The sequence below is a fragment of the Oryzias latipes genome, chromosome 2 (genome assembly GCF_002234675.1).
Source record: "Oryzias latipes chromosome 2, ASM223467v1".
NCBI classification, from domain to species: domain Eukaryota; kingdom Metazoa; phylum Chordata; class Actinopteri; order Beloniformes; family Adrianichthyidae; genus Oryzias; species Oryzias latipes.
The window spans coordinates 4298639-4320174 of NC_019860.2; the positions used below are offsets into that span (position 1 = coordinate 4298639).

Sequence of the window (21536 nt, forward strand, 5' to 3'; positions counted from 1 at the left end):
GAGTGGGAATAAGGAAACTCATAATCTGACCCCTGTTGTGTTATTCTTTGTATACAGATATTTTAAATAGTTACTATAATCCAGTCCTGATCAGATCAGGATCAGATTATTTATCTGGTTATACAATGAAGTGCTTATTGATTATCCTCAGAAAAGATTCTTAAATCATTTTAGTAAACATTATGAATGACATGTCAGGTAACAGATACGTAAAACTCATTGACTATCATCAGCATACATTATTATTATTCTTTAGACAAACACACAGTGTTTCACCAGGACACAGAAACACACAGCAGCAGATCAGCCTCCATTCTCTGCTGCTCTCTGACTCCAGGAAAAAGCTTCAAGTCTGCAGAAGAAGCCGAGGAAGATGAAAGCAGAACCATGGAGGCGGAGCTTTTCTTCAGCTCCTCCTCAGCTTGAAGATCCTCATCCTCATCTTCATCCTTCTTGCAGCTGGAGAACATGATCATCCAGATGTTTGTTCCTGCAGCTTTGACTGCTTTTCCCCTCATCTCCCTGGAATGGACGGATTCTGCTTAATCCTCTAATTATTGGAGAGTCTCCTCTCAGACTGATGAAGACTCCTCCTCCTCCTCAGTCTGTTTGACCAATGAGGCTGTTTGTTACCACAGCAAGAACAATACAGTTCAGAAAAAACTCGGCCTAAAAACATCTAACACTTTTTTAAAAAGGGTTGTTATAACCATAAACTTGATATGAAAGACCTCAGTCTTGACTTTGAACATCTAAATATTGTTGACTGAAAACCTTAACATCTCTGCTTTGATTTTAAACCACAGTTTATTCAATAAAGTAGAAACTATTTCTGTTAGAAAATGTTTCCAATGAAAATGAAATGTTTGCTTGAATGTCCAGATTACAGCAGCAGAAAATCCCAACAGATCAAGTTTATTCTCCAGACTCACTAAAGCAGTTGGTGACAAACATTTGATCATCAAGTCAGAAACTTCCTGGTTGTCTTGGAAAGACTAACCAGATAGAAAGTTGGAACAGTGGATTTGATATTTTGTTAATTTTTGAAGGTTTTCTTTTAGATAAATGGACTCAAAAGAAATATAAAGTGAAATCAAATGACAGTATATTCCAGACACTTTGGTTCAGGAAGACCACAGAGTTTCAAGACAGAAAAGTCTTGTTTTGATTATGACACAGATTTCCATATAAACACACCATCACAGGATGCTCACTCTCTCTCTCTCTGTTTCTCTCTTTCTCTCTCTCTCTCTCTCTCTCTCTCTCTCTCTCTCTCTCTCTGTCATTGAGTTAGAAGAAGGAAAACGGGAGACACCTGCTGGCTCTGTTTTGGAAGTGCAAAAAGAGAAGGAACTTCACATCAGCTGTAAAATATAAGAAGAATGTCACAGGAAAATATTAAACTTGAATTCTTGTTTCTTTGCTCTTGTTATGTTTCTTCTGACTTTTATGCATTTTATATATTTTTCATTTAATCATTGAGGGAAATTTGCTTTTTGTTTATTATGATTTCGCAATTATTACCTTTTTAATTTTAACTAAAGTTGTATTTGTTATTATTTTCTTTAAAGGCAATTTTGAGAATTCTTTGCTTAAAGTTTTATTTTATTCTCTTTTTCTGTTCATTTTAATGTTTTCTTGGTACATTAGATACTTTTAAAAAATGTGTTTAAAGCTCTTCAGTCTTCCCTGCATTTTAGTCAAATCTGAAAATAGCTGTTAATTTCGGTGTAATAACGTCATACGATTTCAAAAAATTGTTTATACATATCTGAACTTTCTTTTAGCTTTTCATAAATTTTGTATTTTAGCATATAAGCAAATAAAGTTTCTTATTGTATAAATACTGGAGACACAGCAAAGCATTGCAAAACACAGTATACAATATTATAAGGAATGAATCAAGTCACAAATCTGTATTCGATTTAATTTCTGAGAAAGACAGAAATACTGGGAAGAGTATGTTGAGTATGAACGTGTGTAGATTTACTCCAGGCCAGCTGGTGGCGCTAAAGCACCATGACGCTGTTTACCAACTAAAGAAGAACAGCACGAGGCGCTAGCAGCGTTAGCTTGTTAGCAGGCTAGCAGCGTTAGCTTGTGTTAAGAGGTCGGTGGTGTTTTGTTGGGACGTTTGTGAGGTTTTTGGACAGAAAGGACGATACGTGGTTCGTGTGGGAACTCTCAGCATTTTCCAAAGTGTCGTAAATGAGTGAAGAAGTGTTGAACGGAAAGACAACGTGGATTGTTGTGATTGTGAGACTAGCAGATGATGATCGATCGGAGCTGCAGTGAAGAGGACGGCGGTGTTTGTGGGAGTTGGAGCTGAAGATCGGAGCAGGAACCATGTCTTCAGAACCTCAGGAAGGTTCTGTCAGAGAACAACGTTCTGCTGCTGAAGGAACCATCGTCCAGAACGAGGAGGAGCTCTGTCGTCAGCGCAGACTGCTGGATAGCAGCTGGAACCCGCAGCTTCAGCTACACATTGCAGGTTTGTTCACTGCATCCACCTGCAGACAAATAGATAAATTAACGTTCTTGTTTTCCTCGTCTGAGCTGCTATCTGGATCCAAACTCAGTTGTTGTTGTTGTTAAACAAGAGAAATAGTCATACTTAAAAGCTCAAACTTTAATGACAAATGCGTTGGTTCTGAAGTGCAAATCATTCAACAAATCACTTGATACAAAAACATTTTTAAGATCACAACGACAAAAAAAAAAGTTAGAAAGCAGTAATACATTTCAGAAAACAAAACAAAATTTCAGAAAACAAAATTTAAAAAACAAAAATGGAAAAAACATTTCATCCATCCATCCATCTTCCTCCGCTTATCCGGAACCGGGTCGCGGTGGCAGCAGTCTAAGCAGAGATGCCCAGACTTCCTTCGCCCCGCCACTTCCTCCAGCTCCTCTGGGGGAACCCCAAGGCCTTCCCAGGCCAGCCGAGAGACGTGATCTCTCCAGTGTGTCCTGGGTCTTCCCCGGGGCCTCCATCCAGTGGGACAGGAGGCATCCGGACTACATGCCCGACCGAGCCACCTCAACTACTTCCTTTCGATGTGGAAGAGAAGTGGTTCTACTCCGAGCTTCTCCCACTATCGCTAAGGGAGCGCCCAGCCACCCTACGGAGGAAGCTCATTTCAGCCGCTTGTATTCAGGACCTCGTTCTTTCGGTCATGACCCATAGCTCATGACCATAGGTGAGTATTGGAACAAAGATCAACCGGTAAATTGATAGCTTTGCTTTTCGGCTCAGCTCTCTCTTCACTACAACGGACCGATGTAGCGACCGCATAACTACGGACGCCGCTCCAATGCGCCTGTCAATCTCACGCTCCGGTCTTCCCTCGTGAACAAGACCCCAAAGTATTTAAACTCCTCCACCTGGGGCAGGGACACTCTACCCACCGAGAGATGGCAAACTGCCTTTCTCCGGTCGAGAAGTATGGCCTCAGATTTAGCGGCGCTGGCCCTCATCCCAGCCGCTTCACACTCGGCCGCAAACCGCCCTAATGCACGCTGGAGGTCCAGGCTCGATGAAGCCAACAGGGCAACATCATCTACAAAAAGCAGAGAGGAAATCCTGTGGTCCCCAAACCAGGAAAAAACATTTCAGAAAACAAAATTAATTTCCCCAAAACAAAATGAAATATTAAAAAAGGAAAAACATTTCAGAAGACAAATTTAATTTCCACAAAACAAAATGTTCAAAAATAAAAAACATTGCCATACCGGAAGAGGCGGGTACTATGGGACAACGCTGATTGGATGATGATTTTTGTCAATTATTTGAACTGAACTTTATTTTAAATGAAGCGATGCCTGTATAGGTACAATAACTGTTCAGCTTAAAACAACCGTTCGGGGTCCTTCGAGTAGTGCTGATGTCACATTATGTGATTGGTTGTCCGTTGTTCCGATGACGTGTCAGATAGTAATTGGTCTGGACAAATTATGATACTACCATAGAAGAAGAAGAAAAAATAAAAAGTCTGTTGTAAACAAGCAGAGCTCCGACACAGAGCCAGATTATCTATAGTGTTTGGTCTTCTCCGGACCAAACACTGTAACAAAGCACCTTCCCTGCTAACGAACACGAAGCTACGAGAATCCAGGTGCTCTGCTTAGACGCGGTCCACTCTGTGGAGCAGCAGGTTCATGCTCCATGCTACATAGTTTGTCCAAGTGGGGCCACCGTAGTGTGACGTTATCCTCAGTCAAAAGGACCGCGAACGGTTATTGCAGGCCGAGTAGTTACGGTACCTACACCGGATGTCATCCTCCAAACAACAATGTACCATAATAATCCATACATTTCCCATTAACATATTCAATAAAAAAGGTAGCAAAAGGATAATGAAGGTTTACATTTTTTTTTTTAAATATTTCGTCTGAAGCAGAACGGTCACCCGGAAGTAGTTTTTGTGGATGACGTCCGTTCAACAGGTTAACAATGAAAGGTAGAAGACCAAAGGATAAAACGTAAACTTAAACGTTAATCTTTGAATATTCAGCGGATGTGATGACAGAATGCACACAGAAATATCAACAACACCAACTAGGTTTACAAATGTTTCCAAATGTCTGTGAGAGGATTCTGTCAGAAGAAGCAGCGGCGAAGAAACAGATGTTATAGACGCAGATCAGGAAATGCAGTCCCGTCATCCACAGATAAGGTATGGAGGCACATTTGTTTGATCTAATAAATGTAGCGTTAAACGTGATTTCTAGGTGGGTGTTAACAGACAGATCCAAGATCCTTCAGTCATACGTTAATGACAGGTTACCTCATCAGTTGGAGAGGGGGGTCACGTGGGCAGGATTCTCAGACAGGTGTACCAGCCGCATAAATCAGCAAAGCTGTCAGGTAAACTGCAGCAGTTTGTGTCTCCGAATAACATTTATGAATGCTTCTTATTCACACTTATCAAGATCTGTGACTTTAGAGTGTGTCAGTGCACAGAAACATGACAGTAAATGACTGGATGTGCACATCATCAGACGTGTCCAAGTGTGTAACTAGTCTTAAAAAAAACATTTTAGTTTTTCAGGCAGAGGAGGAATACCAACGTGTTTTAGAATTTATTTGTATAAAACTGAAATAATGTATTTTAATCTGAGTTTGGTGTTTTGACCCCTCCCTAATGAATTTGTGGTATAACCTGTTTTCTACTCATTTTGATGAACTCGACTTTTTCCTGAATGAAAGATGAACAGAAGCTGGTTTTGTGTCAGGGATTTCATTGGAGCTGGAGCCCAGTGCAGAGGAAGTTGCAAGCATGTATGAGCAGGAACTGGGGTCCCTTACCTGTGCATCTTCCTCTGGAGTGGATCTGTTCTCAACAGAACACAACAGATGTGATGCTGAGCAGCTATGTGGACAGAATTTCCCTGACATGACTCTTTGATATAGTTGTTTAACACAAGCAGACTTTTCCCTGATGCATTTTTTCATCTAATAAATGTGACTGACAGGTACGCTGACTAAATGCTGAATGTAAACGTAACATTTGATTGACTGCATGAAGAAGCCCATAAAGGAAAATCCACAACTGTTTTTTTGTTTCTGTTATTATAAAACATATTCATGTTAAGTTTGTAATAAATATACTGCATTGCTATAAAAAAATTTGTTTATTTTCATATCCATTATTACAATCCTCATGTTCATTGACAAAGAAACATTTCTAAACAGCAGCTTTGAAAATCAATCATCAACTTTGTTAATAAAGCTTTAAAACCTAAAACGGTAAAGATGGAAAAACTCCTAAATGAAGCAATTTTAACATGAACATTTTAAACTGGAGTTTTGCTTAAAGGAACATTAAGTTGTTTGGAGTTGTACAAGAATTTGAAGCGATTCCTCATAAATGTGGTTTTCCAGATCATCAGCCCGACGCTAAAGGCAGGAAAGGCTCGTCTTTCACTCCCCAATGCATCCTTTACAACCAATCAGGCTTATGCAGCAGTTTAAAAAAATATTTTTTTTTTCCAAAGGACCTGCAATTAAAAAAGTTAGATATTAAGGTTAAATAATATTTAATGATTACATTGCACATAAATCATGGTGATTTTCCTGTATACTGCATGGTGAAATGAATGACTTTAGTCTTTTTGTATTTCCATGTAGAGATGCCATCTGTTCTTCTGTAGCACAAACTTTTCTGGATCTTTGATTTGAGAAACTTCACCTGCAGAAATGTCACATTTTAATTCAATTAAGTATTTTATGAACTTTTAAAGTTCACCTATTAAGTGTGTTTATGTATTTGCATGGTTCAAAACTATACAATGCACTTTAATATTGTTTCCATCATTACCTTATTTACTGATTTCAATTTTAAGTACATTTTAGATACACTGATGCCCAGTGGAGGTTCTACCCTGAATTACTCCCCGGGTGAGGACCTCCCCAGCCCCCCCACCCACCCCCATAGAGTCACTTTGTCCATGTCAACTGACATGTTTTATTGTCATTGAAATTAAGAAATTGATTTAAAAAAAAAAACGTTAATCAGAACTCTGCACCGCATTGTAACAGTTATCAGAACATAAAATAAAAGACCAAAAATACAGTAAGGTAGGAAAATATTAAATCAAATACAATATTGAATAAATAATATAAAATAAATATTATAAAGCACAAATATTTTATCACACTAATAACACAGTAAAATAAATATAAATGCAGCACTAAGAACAGAAAACATTAACTTAAACCTAGCCTTTCTAGTCTTCCTTGATGCAAACTCGTCAATAACGTCATCATATGAAATCTGCTCCCCTGCTGAATGAGTGATACCAACAACGGCAAGGTTTGTGAGTCACTCCTGAGACATTGTTGACCTTAGGTATGACTTGATCAACTTGAGTTTTGAAAAGCTCCTCTCTGTCTGAGCCACAGTAGCCGCGGTTACATGGGCAAAATATCTTGATCGGATCAATGGTCGGATTAGAATTCAACCGTGTACATGAGCACAGAAAACTTTTTTCCGATTATAACAAAAATAGCTCCCAGGAGAAGCTAACACGCGCTAACAACATTGGCCTTGTTTGATGAACACAAAATTCATGCGGGAAAAATGCCGCAATCTGCATCTTGGCTGCACGTAAATATGTACGAATAACATCAGCCTTTATTTAGTCAGGACACGACTGGAAACACAAATCCAGGTGATTGTTTGAACAGTTTCTAAGGACTAAGTGGCATTTCTGCTCTGAAAAGTTCACACACCGCCCCAAAGCCGATATTCTCCCATACATAACAAAACAGCAAAACTCACACGTAACAAAGCATCCTCCCTCCCCTCAAACACAAAGTTATGAATCCAGCTGCTCTGCTCAGAGACACAGTTAGCTCGGTTCACCAACACTCGAGCCCGGACCACGCAGGGTCTAGACGGTACGGGGCACGAAGCGCTCCTCCCCGGCACCCCTCTCGTGAGGTGTGTAAGAAAGGGGAGAGGCAAAGCGCCAGCGGGGTGAGAGCAGAGCGTCGCTTTGCACCGGGTGTCCGCACACCAGCCGGTCGGTCCTGTTCGAGCTTTCCAGAGAAAGCTCCAAAGCTTTCTGTGGAGCGAAACATCTGTCTATGCATGACGTTAAACCAGAGCAGAAGTGACACACAATTGTAATGAACCGTTATCATGAACAACGATCGGATAAACAATCAGCATAACTCGCCTATCTCGATCGGAAATAAATTTTGATCCGAACGAGTCTGATTGGGGCAGAGTATTCCGAACAGCGTGTTTACAAGACACATTTTTCTTCAGATCATGCGTTCTTTCCGATTACTTTTGCCCATGTAAACGCAGGTGGTGACTGGCAAGGTGAGTGCAATCCTGAGAGCAGTCGAAAGGTTGGGATGTATTTCTGATAGATCCTCATCAGACATGAAAGTGATAAACTCAAGGAGACTTACAGTCGTTTAACAAGTCCTGAACTCTCTACTGTCCAAATCACAGTTTCCTTCAAAATGCAGTATGTTGCCTAGTACCTCACATTGCTCCATCAGCTCCTCATCTGCAATATAGACCTTATGAAAAACATTTATGAATTGGAAATTTAAATTGTCATGCTCTATATCAATCTCTACTTCAGAGAAGACGAATTAGCTCATGTTTGCTGTCTTCAATCCTTTGTTTGGTACATTTTTAGTTATGACCTGTTAAATTATGTTTTGTCACCATAGAGTTGTAGTACATGGTAAATATTCATCTTTAAAACTACCTACAGATCTATGAAAATTCTATTGACTAATAATATAACCAAACATTTGTAAATAAAAAAGAAATAAACTTCAAACATGCAGGCTCAAAATTAACCCCTAAATCCTCCGTTAACTGGTAAAAAACATTTTGAAAATGTTTACGCTGCCACAAATGATAATTGAAATAATGGCCAGACTGCAGGTATTTGCCCCATTAGCATGTTATGGCAGCAGCAGCAGCAGCATGCTTCCATCACAGCTCATTTAGTATTTATGAACTAAGTATACAACAGCAAAACACAACAAAACCTTTGTGTTACAGCAGAGCAGGCAGAAACAAGGATCATAACTAATGTTACAAGTTAAGGCAGAGCAAATGTTTAAGAATAAAATCTTAAAAATGACGTTATTTGTAATGTTTGGGCTTACTTCAGTTTTGGTCATCGACCAAAAAAAAGTTTTCATTGCCAACGTTGTTTCAGGGCCAAATAGCATTAGAAAAAGTACATCTAGCTATGACAACATACCCTTTTCTTTATCTCTTTTCTCCTCTTCTTCTTTTCTTTTCTTCTTTTCTTTTCTCTCTAAATTGGGCACCAGATGGCTTTGACCTTTTTTCTCCATATTTCTGATGTTTTGGGCATTTAGCAATAACTGTCTTAATGAAGGCATCAAGTCTGTCAACTAAACCAACTGTCACGTTAGTGACAACATTCTTTTGTGTTCCCATTTTTTATTTGAGCATTTCACACAAAATTAACCCAAAAAAGCATGATTTCTTATACCTTTATTAAAATGTAGGTTATAGAATGTCACCGTAGGACTGACTTCTTCACACATTTCCAGCAGGAGCGCATGCAGCTGCAGTCAGGGGCGCCAATTCGCTACATGGCGGCACAGTCGCAGTTTTTTATTTTTTCATCAAGCACTGATTTTATTTATCGCCCCCCTTGAAAATGCCTAAAACTGCTACTGCTGATGCCATATAATTAGTTTGTAAATCACAGAATCAGGCTGGTTCAAAGCTTCTTCTGTCATGTTGTCACCGAAAACAGGAACAACTGGTCATGTAAAGATAGTTCGTCTGGCTCAATCGGGTTCTTTTTGCGCATCATTAAAAAAAAGCAACAATTATCTTATCAAAGTAGCACTTTTATTTCACATCCTCAAAATAACATCACCAGAGACATGTGACTGAAAAAAGAAAAGATCACAGAATTGATTCTTACCTGGAAAATGATGATAGCTGATAGCATGAGCCGCGCCGCCATAGACATTGACATTAGCGCGCAGCGTTCATCGTAAAAGTGCACACAAACTACTTCTGGGGGACTCTTGTGTGTCAGGTGAAAAGTTCATTAACAGTTTGCTTCATTTTTTATTTAATATGTAAATGGGAAATACGTGGATTATTATGGTACATTGTTGTTTGGACGATAAAATCCGGCATCGCTTCATTTAAAATACATTTCAGTTCACAATCACAATTACTTTATTGATTCCACACGTGGGAAAATTGTTTACCATAGCAACTGACATCAGAGTGAAAAAAAGACTAAGAATAATCTAAATAACAAGAACAAAAAAAGACAACGTAGCATAAATGCAAACAACAAGGTAGTATAATTTAAAAAGCTATTTACAGAACAGTGCAGGTAAAGAGATGTGCAAAAGAAATGTGCAAATGATTGACAAACAGCATCATCCAATCAGCGTTGTCCGATATTACCCGCCTCTTCTGGTTTGGATGACAAAAAAATAGATCAAGAATAAGTCAATAATAATAAATAATAATAATAAGTCAACAATAATAATAAATCAATAATGTCAATAAATTGTAAAAAGTCTTATGAAGGAATGAATTTCAGCATTTATCCAAGGAAATTACTTTTTGGAAGAGACACTCTTTCTGACAGGAGTAATTGTGTTTAAAATAGTTTCAAATAGTTTAGTTGGTAGCCTTTCACCTTACCAAGCAAGCTACCCAGACGCTATAACCCATTGGTTATTCCCGCTGCGCAGCTGAGAAATTCCTGCTATTTTTTCACCTATGTGAAAGGACCATCATTCATGTTTTAAAGCGAAATTAACGTAGTTAACGGATATTTGGATGAACACGTTTACAGTCACAGCTAGCATGGTGACACGCAGAGGACTGAATGTGGTTTGCAGATCCAATCAGATCAATGCTGGAGACAGAGGGGCGTGGCTACATCTGAGCCAAAGTAACCACTTCAATATTTGACCTTCTTGTTGTGCCAGAATTTGTTTCCCCTGTCGGGACATGACTTCTGGCATGGTTGATTTCTTTCATAGAAATCATATTTTGCCTCAAAAAGCATAACAAGCAGATGGCTATTTACTTTATTCTATATTTAATACTTCCATAATGATCACTTTTATAAATTGATCTTATTCTAAATTAGCAAAACAGATGTCTTCAAGTCTTAAAGTGCTTAGAATATGTGCATTATTCATTCACTCCTCATACATACTTGGTGATGGTAAGCTACTCATGTAGCCACAGCTGCCCTGGGGTAGACTGACAGAGGCATGGCTGCCAGTCCTGACCAGGACTGAAAGATTTATACACATTCACACAGTGGAGCCACACTGGAGGCAGGGAGGGTGAAGTGTCTTGCCCATGGTCACAACAATAGTTGACTGGGGGGATTGGGGATCGAACCACCAACCCTGTGATTTTTGACTGACCTCCTAAACCCTTGTCACCCCAAATATGAGAATAAACTCCCGAAAACTGCAAAATAAAGTACAGGCCTCACCATAAGTGAGGACACTCCTCTAAAAAGTACTAATTTAATCAGTAGCTCAAAGAACAGAAGAAACATTTCCAAACTTTCCACAATGTTGAGCTTATTGAACACTTCTTTAAGTCCATTACATGAAATTAAGGTTTATTATCTAACTTAGATCACATCATCTTCAGTTTCATTTCAATTGGTTGAAGCAAAAATGAATACACCCTGCAACCAAAAGTACTACATCTAGTATTTTGTATGAGCACCCTGATTTATAAGGACAGCACCAAGACTTTTGGGAATGGAATGAATGGTGACATGTTGGAACATCTATGTTTTTCCATTCTTCAAGAATAACCTCTTTTAGAGTCCGGATGCTGGATGGAGAGTGATGCTCAACTTGTCCTTCAGAATACCCCACAGGTATTGGATTGGGTTCAGATCAGGAGACATACTTGGCCATTCGATCACCTTCACCCTGTTCTTCCTCAGAAAATACAGCAGTAGTTTTAGAAGTGTGTTTTGGATCATTGTCATGTTGGAAAAGCCCTCTACAACCAAGTGCATGAAGCTATGGCAGCAACTTCTCCTTCAGAATTGAGCAATACATTGTTGAGTTGATGATACCATCAATGAAATGCAGCTCCCCCAGACCAGCAGTACTCATGCAGCCCTTATAAGGACACTGCCAACACCATGTTTCACTGTAGGCACCAGGTATTTTTCTTCCAAATCCTCACCTTTGCAACATTATACAGTTTTCAAATCATTAATTCCACAAACAGTGATATTTGTCTAGTCACTCCAGAGTATTGAGTCCCAGTAGTCTTTATCTTTTTCAGCATGGGCCCTAGCAAATTCTAAGTGTGCTTTTTTGTGCATGTGCTCTAGGAGAGGCTTCCTATGTTGACAATAACCATGCATGCCATTCCTCTGCAGTGTGGGCCATATGGTGTTACAGGAAACTGTGTATCCAGTTTGGCTTTCTACTGCTTTAGCTAACTGCAGTGAACTTGCATGGAGATTTTCTTCAACCATTCTCATCAGAAGATGCTCCTGTCCTGATGACAGCCTGGACGTCTCTGTAAAATGGTTGCATTTCCATCTTTCCTACATTTTTGTATCACTTTTGCTATAGTAGTTTGACTGATATGTAAAGCTATGACCTTCTTGTAGCCCTCACCTTTTTTGTGCAAATAAATTATTTCCTTTCTCATATTTTGTGACATATCTTTTCCACAGCTGACAGCCTGAAATGGGACGGGCTTTTCTTTGATAAGAAATGTCCTTTTCTGCTCACTTGTGTGCTGGACACTTCCTAAATGTCACCTTCACTTTCCATGCTTTCTCCAGTTCTTCTCTGAATCCCTGGTATTTCTCCAGTTTCTTATGTTCCTTCTTCCTGATGTTCCCAGTGCTATTATGTTCATATATGAGCATATATTCCATGCTCATGTATATATATATATAAAATCATTTATGTATTGATTTTAAATTTTATTTATTATTGACAATCTTAAATAAGGAATGACATATTTAGTTAATAATTTTATGGCATGTATATTTATTTCAATTAGTCTCTTCTTGTCCTCCAGACTCCTCAGGCATTTTCTCCAATGATCACCGAGTTTATTGATGCTTGACAAAACCCGAAAGTCCTGGAAACTTATAAAAGGCTCCTCCATGTGTTTGTATCCCTGCAGTCCTTCCCCAGTATTGGATGACTGAAGATGAGGATCTCTGCAACCAGCGGATGAACTTCAGAGTGGAACAGGAGGAACCAGAACCTCCAGAGATTAAAGAAGAACGGCAAGATCCAGAACCTCCACGGATTAAAGAGGAACTGCAGGATCTAGAACCTCCACAGATTAAAGAGGAACTGCAGGATCTAGAACCTCCACAGATTAAAGAGGAACTGCAGGATTTAGAACCCCCACAGATTAAAGAGGAACCAGGGGAACTCTGCATCAGTCAGGATGAAGATCAGCTTGATCTGAAGCAGGAGACTGATACCTTGATGGAGATTCCTACTTATGAGGAAGATGAGAACAGTGAAGCAGAGCTAAACAATCAGCAGAGCTTAAATATAACTGATAGTCAGGATGAAGAAGGAAACCAACATGAAGAATCAACATCAACTACAGATGAAGAGACGGAATCAACATCAACAAATGAAGAGACAGATCCACAGAACAGAGATCAGAAGATGACAAGAGACAGAAGACATGTCCAAAGTGTGGATAGCTCTCACAATTCTGAAAGTGACTCTGTTATAAAAAATCCCAGCAAGACATCTTTGGTTAAGAAACACAAACAATCTCCAAAAGGAAATAGATCTACCTTTATAAAGTTGGGTAAAAGAAAAGGAATTATAAACAATATGTCAATGAGCACTGAGTCGGAAAGACCTTATGTCTGTCAAGAATGTGGTAAAAGCTTTGATTACTTGTATAAAGTCAGAGATCACATGAGAACTCATACAGGAGAGAAGCCTTTTCCTTGTAAAGACTGTGATGCAAGTTTTAGTCGTATATATAGTCTCAAAACACACATGAGAACTCACACAGGAGAGAAGCCTTTTGCTTGTGAAGAATGTGATAAAGGTTTTAGTCACATATCTGATCTCAAAAGACACATGAGAAGTCATACAGGAGAGAAGTCTTTTGCTTGTGAAGAATGTGATCAAAGTTTTAGTCAAATATCTGATGTAAAAAGACACATGCGAACTCATACAGGAGAGAAGCTTTATTCTTGTAAAGAATGTAAAAAATGTTTTAGTGAAATATATAATCTCAAAACACACATGAGAACTCATACAGGGGAGAAGCCTTTTACTTGTAAAGAATGTGATAAATGTTTTAATACAAAATCTGATCTCAAAAGACACATAAGAACTCATACAGGAGAGAAGTCTTTTTCTTGTGAAGAATGTAACAAAAGTTTTAGTTGTAACACTCATCTCAAAAGTCACATGATCACTCACACAGGAGAAAAGCCCCTTTTTTGTAAAGAATGTGATAAAAGATTCCGTTGTAACTTTAATCTCCAAAAACATATGAGAACTCACACAGGAGAAAAGCCCTTTTTTTGCAAAGCATGTGATAAAAGTTTTAGTTGTAGCAGTCATCTCAAAAGACACATGAGAACTCACACGGGAGAAAAGCCCTTCTTTTGTAAAGAATGTGATAAAAGTTTCCGTTGTAACTTTAATCTCCAAAAACACATGAGAACTCACACAGGAGAAAAGCCCTTTTTTTGCAAAGCATGTGATAAAAGTTTTAGTTGTAGCAGTCATCTCAAAAGACACATGAAAACTCACACAGGAGAAAAGCCCTTCTTTGTGTAGAGAACGTGATAATAGTTTCAGTTGTAAATTTAATCTCCAAACACATATGAGAACTCATTCGGAAGAGAATTCTTTTTCTAGTCAAAAATGAATTTAGTGAAAATTGCCAACTTAAGAAACAAAGGAAAACTAGAAGTAGCTGCAGTTCTAGAAGAAAATGCAGGCTTGAATGCTATATTGCTGAATGAAAAAGAAACTTAATGGGTAATAATTTGCACAAAAAACAATTGAATAAAGAAATTATCAAAGTTAATCATAAAAAAGTGAAAACAGCACAATAACAAAAAATATACTTCTGTGAGAAATGCCAACGCCAGGTCTCACACCAGCGAGCTTTTGCTTCAAGGATTCCCCATGTATTTCAATGGAGGCAAAAATCCTCAAGATCCTGGATGTTCTTGAAAAATTCAAGAATTTGAAGGACCAAAAGCTATAGCATGGAAAAGCTGCAAGAGCTAAACATTTTAATATTTGAAAGAGTGTGAAAATGTTTATGCATGGATGAATTGGACTGTGACTGAAAAGCGCTTTGGGCCTTTGAAAAAAGGTAGAAAGCACTATATAAGTATACATTTTTTACCATTTGAATGTTTGAAATAGCTGAAAAATTGTAGAAGGATTATCATCCTTTTTTGACAAATACCTTAATTTCCAGACTATAAAGCGCACCCGATTATAAGCCACAACCACCCATTTCTTTTGTACATACACAAGCCGTGTCAGTGTACAAGCCGCATGCATTACACAATATGGTCAGCCTGATAAATCACGTCCTGACTCCCAGAACGAGTGTAATTCATTACCACACTGTGGGAGGAGACAGCCTTGCCTCAGGCTCATGTATTTGAATACACCCACATCTGCCAAACAGCATGCACCTATATTCTGTTCACAAGTTCCTCGGTTATGGTTTTTTTTATTTTATTTTTTTTATTTTTTTTACTTATTGACAATCTAGTTATCATACATAAAATTGCAAACAGTAACCATATAATCAACATTACATCCCTCAGTTATGATGAGGAAATTCACATCCGCAATACCCCATTTCCCATGAGTCTTAGGGGCTAAAGGCGGGTCTAACCCGGATCGCCACACTGTTGCACGTGTTTAAGAATGAGCAAGGAACAGCAGTGGATGGAGGGGCGAACGGAAGAACAGCTCTCCTTCCGCTTGTGTCGCGGCAGCGTTATGGGAGTAACAGGGCTGGTTAAAAAAACACCAGTAAAATAAAACAGCGGCGACTGAAAAGCGCGCGCCTCAGCGCGGTGTGTGCGTCAGAAGTTTCCTTCCACAACAAACACTGTTGCTCCGCGGACGGCTCTGCGCTCCGCACTTGCCAAGCGTGCTCCTTGTCTCCCCTTCCTATCTTCTCCGACACCCCTGGCCAGGGTGGCTCCAGGGAGTAGCGCTTCATCCCCATTGCGCCGGTGGACCGAGCAAATCGTGTCTGTGCAGAGCAATCAGACTTAATACTGAACGTTTTGTGGATGCAGGGCGGATGCGTTGTTACGTGTATGAGCCATCAGACTGCCATCGGCAGTGTCTCCAGCTCACACACGTCTCCAGCTCACACAGAGGCTGTGAGCTTTTCAAAGCAAAATTCCGCTCAGTCCTTAGAAACAGTTTAAACGACCACGTCAATTTGTGTTTCCAGTCGTGTCCCGACAAAATAAAGGCTGATGTTATTCCCACATATTTACGTGCAGGCCAGCAGCAGATTGCAGCTTTTCCGTCAGCAGCTGACCGGCTTTTCCAAACCCGTTGGTGATGGTGGATTTTTTCACGCTGCTTTTAACGATTGCTTTTAACTTGAAAGCTGCGTCATATTGTAGTGGCGATCACGTGCACGTTGGGTTTAATGGCGCCAAAGGATTCTGGGATGCGGCTGGGCATGCGTGTTTCTTTTTGTTGAACCATGACTAAAGTGTCGAAGACCTGAAGTGAGGTCCATGCTGTTTGGCTGCTTAGAGGTGTGTTGAAAAATAAATGACTTGTTGCTTGGAGTTGGAAAGAGAATTCAAACCATACACTGAGTCCGAAAGTACGTACATGGTGGCCGCCAATTAAATCCATAAATTAGCCGCGTCACTGAATAAGCCGCAGGGCTGTCAGCGCAGGAAAAAAGTAGCGGCTTATAGTCCGGAAATTACGGTATAAACTTTTTTGCACCCAATGAGTGGTGTGAGCAGGCATTCTTTTTTTTTTTTTGTCATTTCCCAACACTTCTGGGTCTAAAACAATCTGTTGGTGCACTGTTTACACAAACAGCTGTTTGTGTATTCATTTTTTTTTCCAACGTCTGACGTTTGGAGGTTTTTTTATTATCATCTATAAACCACAAATAACAAAATCCATACAATAAAGGTTTGATACATTATTCTATACAATGAGTTTTAATGTTTAAATTGATTTATAAAAAATGCTTAACTTCAATTTGTTTTTTATAGATGAACCTGTAAATAGAAATATGTTGTTTTTGAAGGTCATAGTTTAATCTTCAACTCTTGAACGGCTTCATTGTGGTTGTGGTTTATGCTGATGCAATGTGTATGTTGTCTTTGCCTTTGTAACCATGACAATAATGGAAATATTTTGTTTCATTCTAACACTTTTTATGTAATCAGGGAACACTTCATTATAGTTTTTAAAAAGCAGCGACTGCCATTTAGATTTTTTGGGTCATATGAGCAAATAATTTCTTTGGGAAAAGATTTTCCCCAAAATGTATTCAGGAAGAGGTGAATAAAGAACCAGACTTCTTGTGATTCCAGACTGTTCTTGCGATTCATGTTTTCTTGCAGAAATTAGAACTGTTCCTCTGTTCTATATGGTTCTCAGTGTTTTGTTCCAATCTTTATTGTAAAAAATAAAGTGGATGTGAACATCAGTCAGAAGTGTGGAGACTTTGCCACAGTTTAGGTTTCTGCTGTTTGTTGGTTTTTTGCAGGTTCCAAAGCTGGACTTCTTAGGTCCAGTTCTGACTGCTGAACTCAGGACTGAGGTGAGATCACAGAGCTCCGTCAGAAAGTGTGAAGAAGACTGAAGCAAACAAACTGCTTCTCTGTGGTTTTTGCATCAGCCCTGGAAAGGTTGCCAGTCTGGCGCAGGGTAGAATGTCCACAATCACACAAATTCACTCTCACACCTATGGACAATTTAAAGTTGCCAATTGACCTATGGAGCATGTTTTTGGACAGCTGGGACTTGAACTGAGGGCCTTCTTGCTGTGAGGCAAGAGCGCTAACCACTCCGCCACCGTGCAGCCCTGTGATATGGAGTCTATATAAAGAGTATACGCCCATCAGCCAGAGATTAGGATTAAAGTCAGGGGAGTTTAAAAATGCTTCCTGGAATACCCCCCTGAACTTGCATACTCTGGGTATGTCGGTTCCAAAAGACCGGATATGAGTTAGCGTACTTACGCTCGACTTGGTAACCCTGGGTTAATGCACGTGCACAGCAAGTACTTAAAAGAAATTCTCAATAGATCGACGATTTCCAGAGTCACGCGTCGAAAAAAAAGAGAGCGCGACACTTCAGTGAGACGGAGTCTGAGATTTTAATGACGGCGTATGACGCCTTCATCAACAAAAAAAGTTTTTGCTTGGAGAAAATGAACAAAGTTCCGTAATTTCCGGATTATAGAGCGCACCCAATTACAAGCTGCACCCACTCATTTTCACGTGTTGAGCTTCCTCCTTGCATATGTAAGCCGTATCAGTGTACAAGCCGCATGCAATAAGCAACGCAGCCAGCCTGTCCTGACCCCCAGACTGCAGCTTGTAACCTCACTGTGGGAGGAGTCAGCATTACGACGGCTCATGTATTTAAAGATACCCATATGTGCCAAACAGCATGCACCTCACTCCTGTTCACAAGTTCCACAGTTATGTTTTTTTTTGTTTGTTTGTTTTTGCTTATTGACAATTGAGGTCAATTACAAACAGTAACCATATAATCAACATTACATCCCTCAGTTATGATGTGGAAATTTACATCTGCGATTCCCCATTTCCCATGAGTCTTTGGGGCTTAAAGCGGGGCTAACCACACTGTTGTCAGTGTTTAAAGAATAAGCAAGGAGCAGCGGTGGTGGGAGGGGCGAACGGGAGAGCATCTTTCCTTCCGCTTGTGTCGCGGCAGCATTATGGTAGTAACAGGGCTGATTGAAAAAACACACCGGTAAAATAAGGCAGCGGCGACTGAAAAGAGCGCGCCTCAGCGCGATGCATGCGGCGCGACGCCCGGTCGCTGCGCGCGGCCCGGTCACTGCGCGCGGCTGCTGGTGGACGGAGCAAATCGTGTCGGTGCAGAGCAATCGGACTTAATACTGAACAGTTTGTGGATGAGGGGCGAGAGAGGATGTGTTGTTACGTGTGGGATCCTTCAGACTGCCATCTGTCCCGCAGCTCTATGTGAACGAGCAGCAGGAGAACATGTCTCCAGCTCACAGGGCGGCTCTGGGGCGTGGATTTGTGTTTCCAGTCGTGTCCCGACAAAAAGGCTGATGTTATTCCCACATATTTACGTGCGGCCGAGCTGCAGATTGCTGGATTTCCCGCATAGATTCATGTTCATCCAGGCTAAATGTTGTTAGCGCCTGTTAGCTTTCACCTAACCATACTTCCGGCTTCGTTCTGCCACAAAAAGAACTGACCACACAGATTAAAAATAAAATGAGCCAACAGGCGCTTCATAATAACCATAACAATTATAAACGTACGTTTAAAAGATCATCTCGTTATCTCGTATTACGGAGCTGCTAATAGATGGGCTAGTGTCACTATGACTCTGAGGTGAATTCACTCCTGAGCATGCGCTGTTCTCTCCGTCGCGCAGCAGACCGGCTTTTCCAAACCCGTTGGTGATGGTGGATTTTTTCACGCTGCTTTTAACGATTGCTTTTAACTTGAAAGCTTCATCATATTGTAGTGGCGATCACGTGCACGTTGAGTCTAATAGCACCAAAGGATTCTGGGATGCGGCTGGGCATGCGTGTTTCTTTTTGTTGAACCATGACTGAAGTGTCTAAGACCTGAAGTCAAGTCCATGCTGTTTGGCCGCATAGAGTTGTATTGAAAACCAAATGACTTGCTGCTTGGAGTTGGATTATGCATTCAGCCCCAGCTCTGAGGTTGAAATTACGTTCATGGCGGCCACCAAATAAATCCACAAATTAGCCACGTCAGTGAATTAGCCGCAGGGCTTTAAGCGCATGACAAAAGTAGTGGCTTATAGTCCGGAAATTACGGTAAACACGTGAGGGTCTATCTCATTTCTATTTTCATTGTGAGATTATACGCCCATAAAAAAAGTAATACCGCTGCATCATCAGCCAAAGAAAGAGTCTCTGCTTGGAGAAAAAGATAAGATAAGATAGGATTTTATTGATCCCTGGAGTTAAATTCAGTTGTCACAGCAACCAAAAACAAGAAATATAGGAGTTGGAAAAAAACAAAGTAGAATTGAGTAAGAAAAAAATTGTTATAATAGAAAATGGAAGTGAAAATGCACGTCAAAAATAACAAGTTAAGTAGAAAAATAACTGCAGTGATTTCAGCTGTTCTAGACAGTGTTGTTGTTGTAAAGCCTGACTGCTGTTGGGACGAAGGACCTCCCGTATCGTTCCTTTTTGCACTGAGGGTGCAGCAATCTTTGGTGGAACCAGCCACTCATGGTCCTCACCGTCTCATACAGAGGGTGAGAGGGGTTGTTCCGGATGCTGGACAGCTTGGTCAGCATCCTCCTCTCAGCTACAGAGTCCACTGAGTCCAGGGAACAGCCCAGGACAGAGCTAGCTCTTTTCACCAGCTTGTCCAGTTTCTTTCTGTCCCTTTCATTATTTCCTCCACACCAGTAGACCACTTAATGGAAAGTTGCTGATGCAATGACAGTTTCATAGGTCTTGAGTAGTGGCCTACACACACCATGGGACCTCAGTCTCCTCAGAAGGTGACTCTGACCCTTTTTGTGCAGGACCCTTGTGTTGTCTGACCAGTCCAGTTTGTTGTTGATGTGAACACCCAGGTACTTGTACACATCCATCCTCTCGATTTCCAGTCCCTGAATGACCACTGGAGGAGAATGAGAAGCCTTTTTGTGGAAGTCAGCCACCATCTCCTTTGTTTTGGTGGCATTGATGTGAAGATGATTCACACCAGTTCACAAAGTCCTTGATCACTTTCTTATGTTCCTTATCATTTCCCTCTGACACACATCCAACAATGGCTGTGTCATCGGAGAACTTCTGGATATGGCAGCTGTTTGAGTCACAGTGGAAGTCAGATGTGTAGAGTGTGAAAAGAAAAGGAGAGAGCACTGTCCCTTGTGGAGCCCCAATGCTATAGACTACTTGAGCAGTCACACAGTCTTGGAACCTCACATACTGTGGTCTGTTGGTAAGGTAGTCAGTAATCAATAATAGTCAATAATCCTCCCCCGGGGGGGCGGGGAGAGGGGTTAATGTTGTCATGGGGATGTGTGATGGCACAGACGTAGATAAGTAGGTGGGGGGTGGCAGCTGATACTGACATGTTGGGGATTTGGAATGGTCCGATGTTGTCTGGATAGTTGTGAGGGGAGTGGGCCCTGGATCAATTCTATTGGGAAAAAAAAGCAGTTCAATGCTCTTGATCACCCTGATTTCGCCTATTCTGTCAGTGAGAAACTAACTCAAACAACTATTTTATTGTCAGAGCTCTCCCCCTCTGGTCACCAAAAGGAACCATCTCTACTCTGTCATCGACTCCTGCCTGCCTGACCCTGATTTAGCTTTGTGGACTTTAAGCTGAGCTAATAAACCTGCTGCATTTGAAACGGTTAGTTCAAAAGGGGCCCAAGTCCACAATTTTTCAAAATAGAGATATTATATGTTCTATGGTCTTCATGGGATAAGCTATCTGAGTATGTGCAAAAAAGTCCCAGGTCTGTTGTAATGTATTGACTCTGCTTGACAATTAAAGTGCAAAATCCCTGGACTTGGATCTCTCTTGCATAGGTTTAGCTTTATCTCATAGATGGCAGCACTTGTTATCCAATATGGCAGCACCCCCGTTTAATTCAAGAAGGGCCCAAGTCCAGAGACTGTAGTTTGCTAGTCCTCTGAAATTACAAAAGTATGGTGCTTCATAGTATAGCAGTGACATGCGGTCAGGGGAGGAAAATGAGGCACAGCCTCACCTGTCAATCGTGATAAAATAGAAAAAGGTAAATTAAG

The 21536-nt window shown here is 40.4% G+C and overlaps 2 protein-coding genes across 7 annotated transcripts in view; one reads left to right on the plus strand and one right to left on the minus strand.

Moving 5' to 3' along the window:
• LOC105355226 (NACHT, LRR and PYD domains-containing protein 12-like) overlaps positions 1-21536 on the minus strand; it is a 354920-nt gene that overhangs the window by 55489 nt on the left and 277895 nt on the right. The window lies entirely within an intron of this gene.
• On the plus strand, positions 13024-14505 carry LOC110016084 (gastrula zinc finger protein XlCGF17.1). Its single transcript, XM_020707777.2, has one exon. It carries the CDS (start codon positions 13178-13180, stop codon positions 14315-14317), a length of 1140 nt encoding a protein of 379 aa, XP_020563436.1. The 5' UTR covers positions 13024-13177; the 3' UTR covers positions 14318-14505.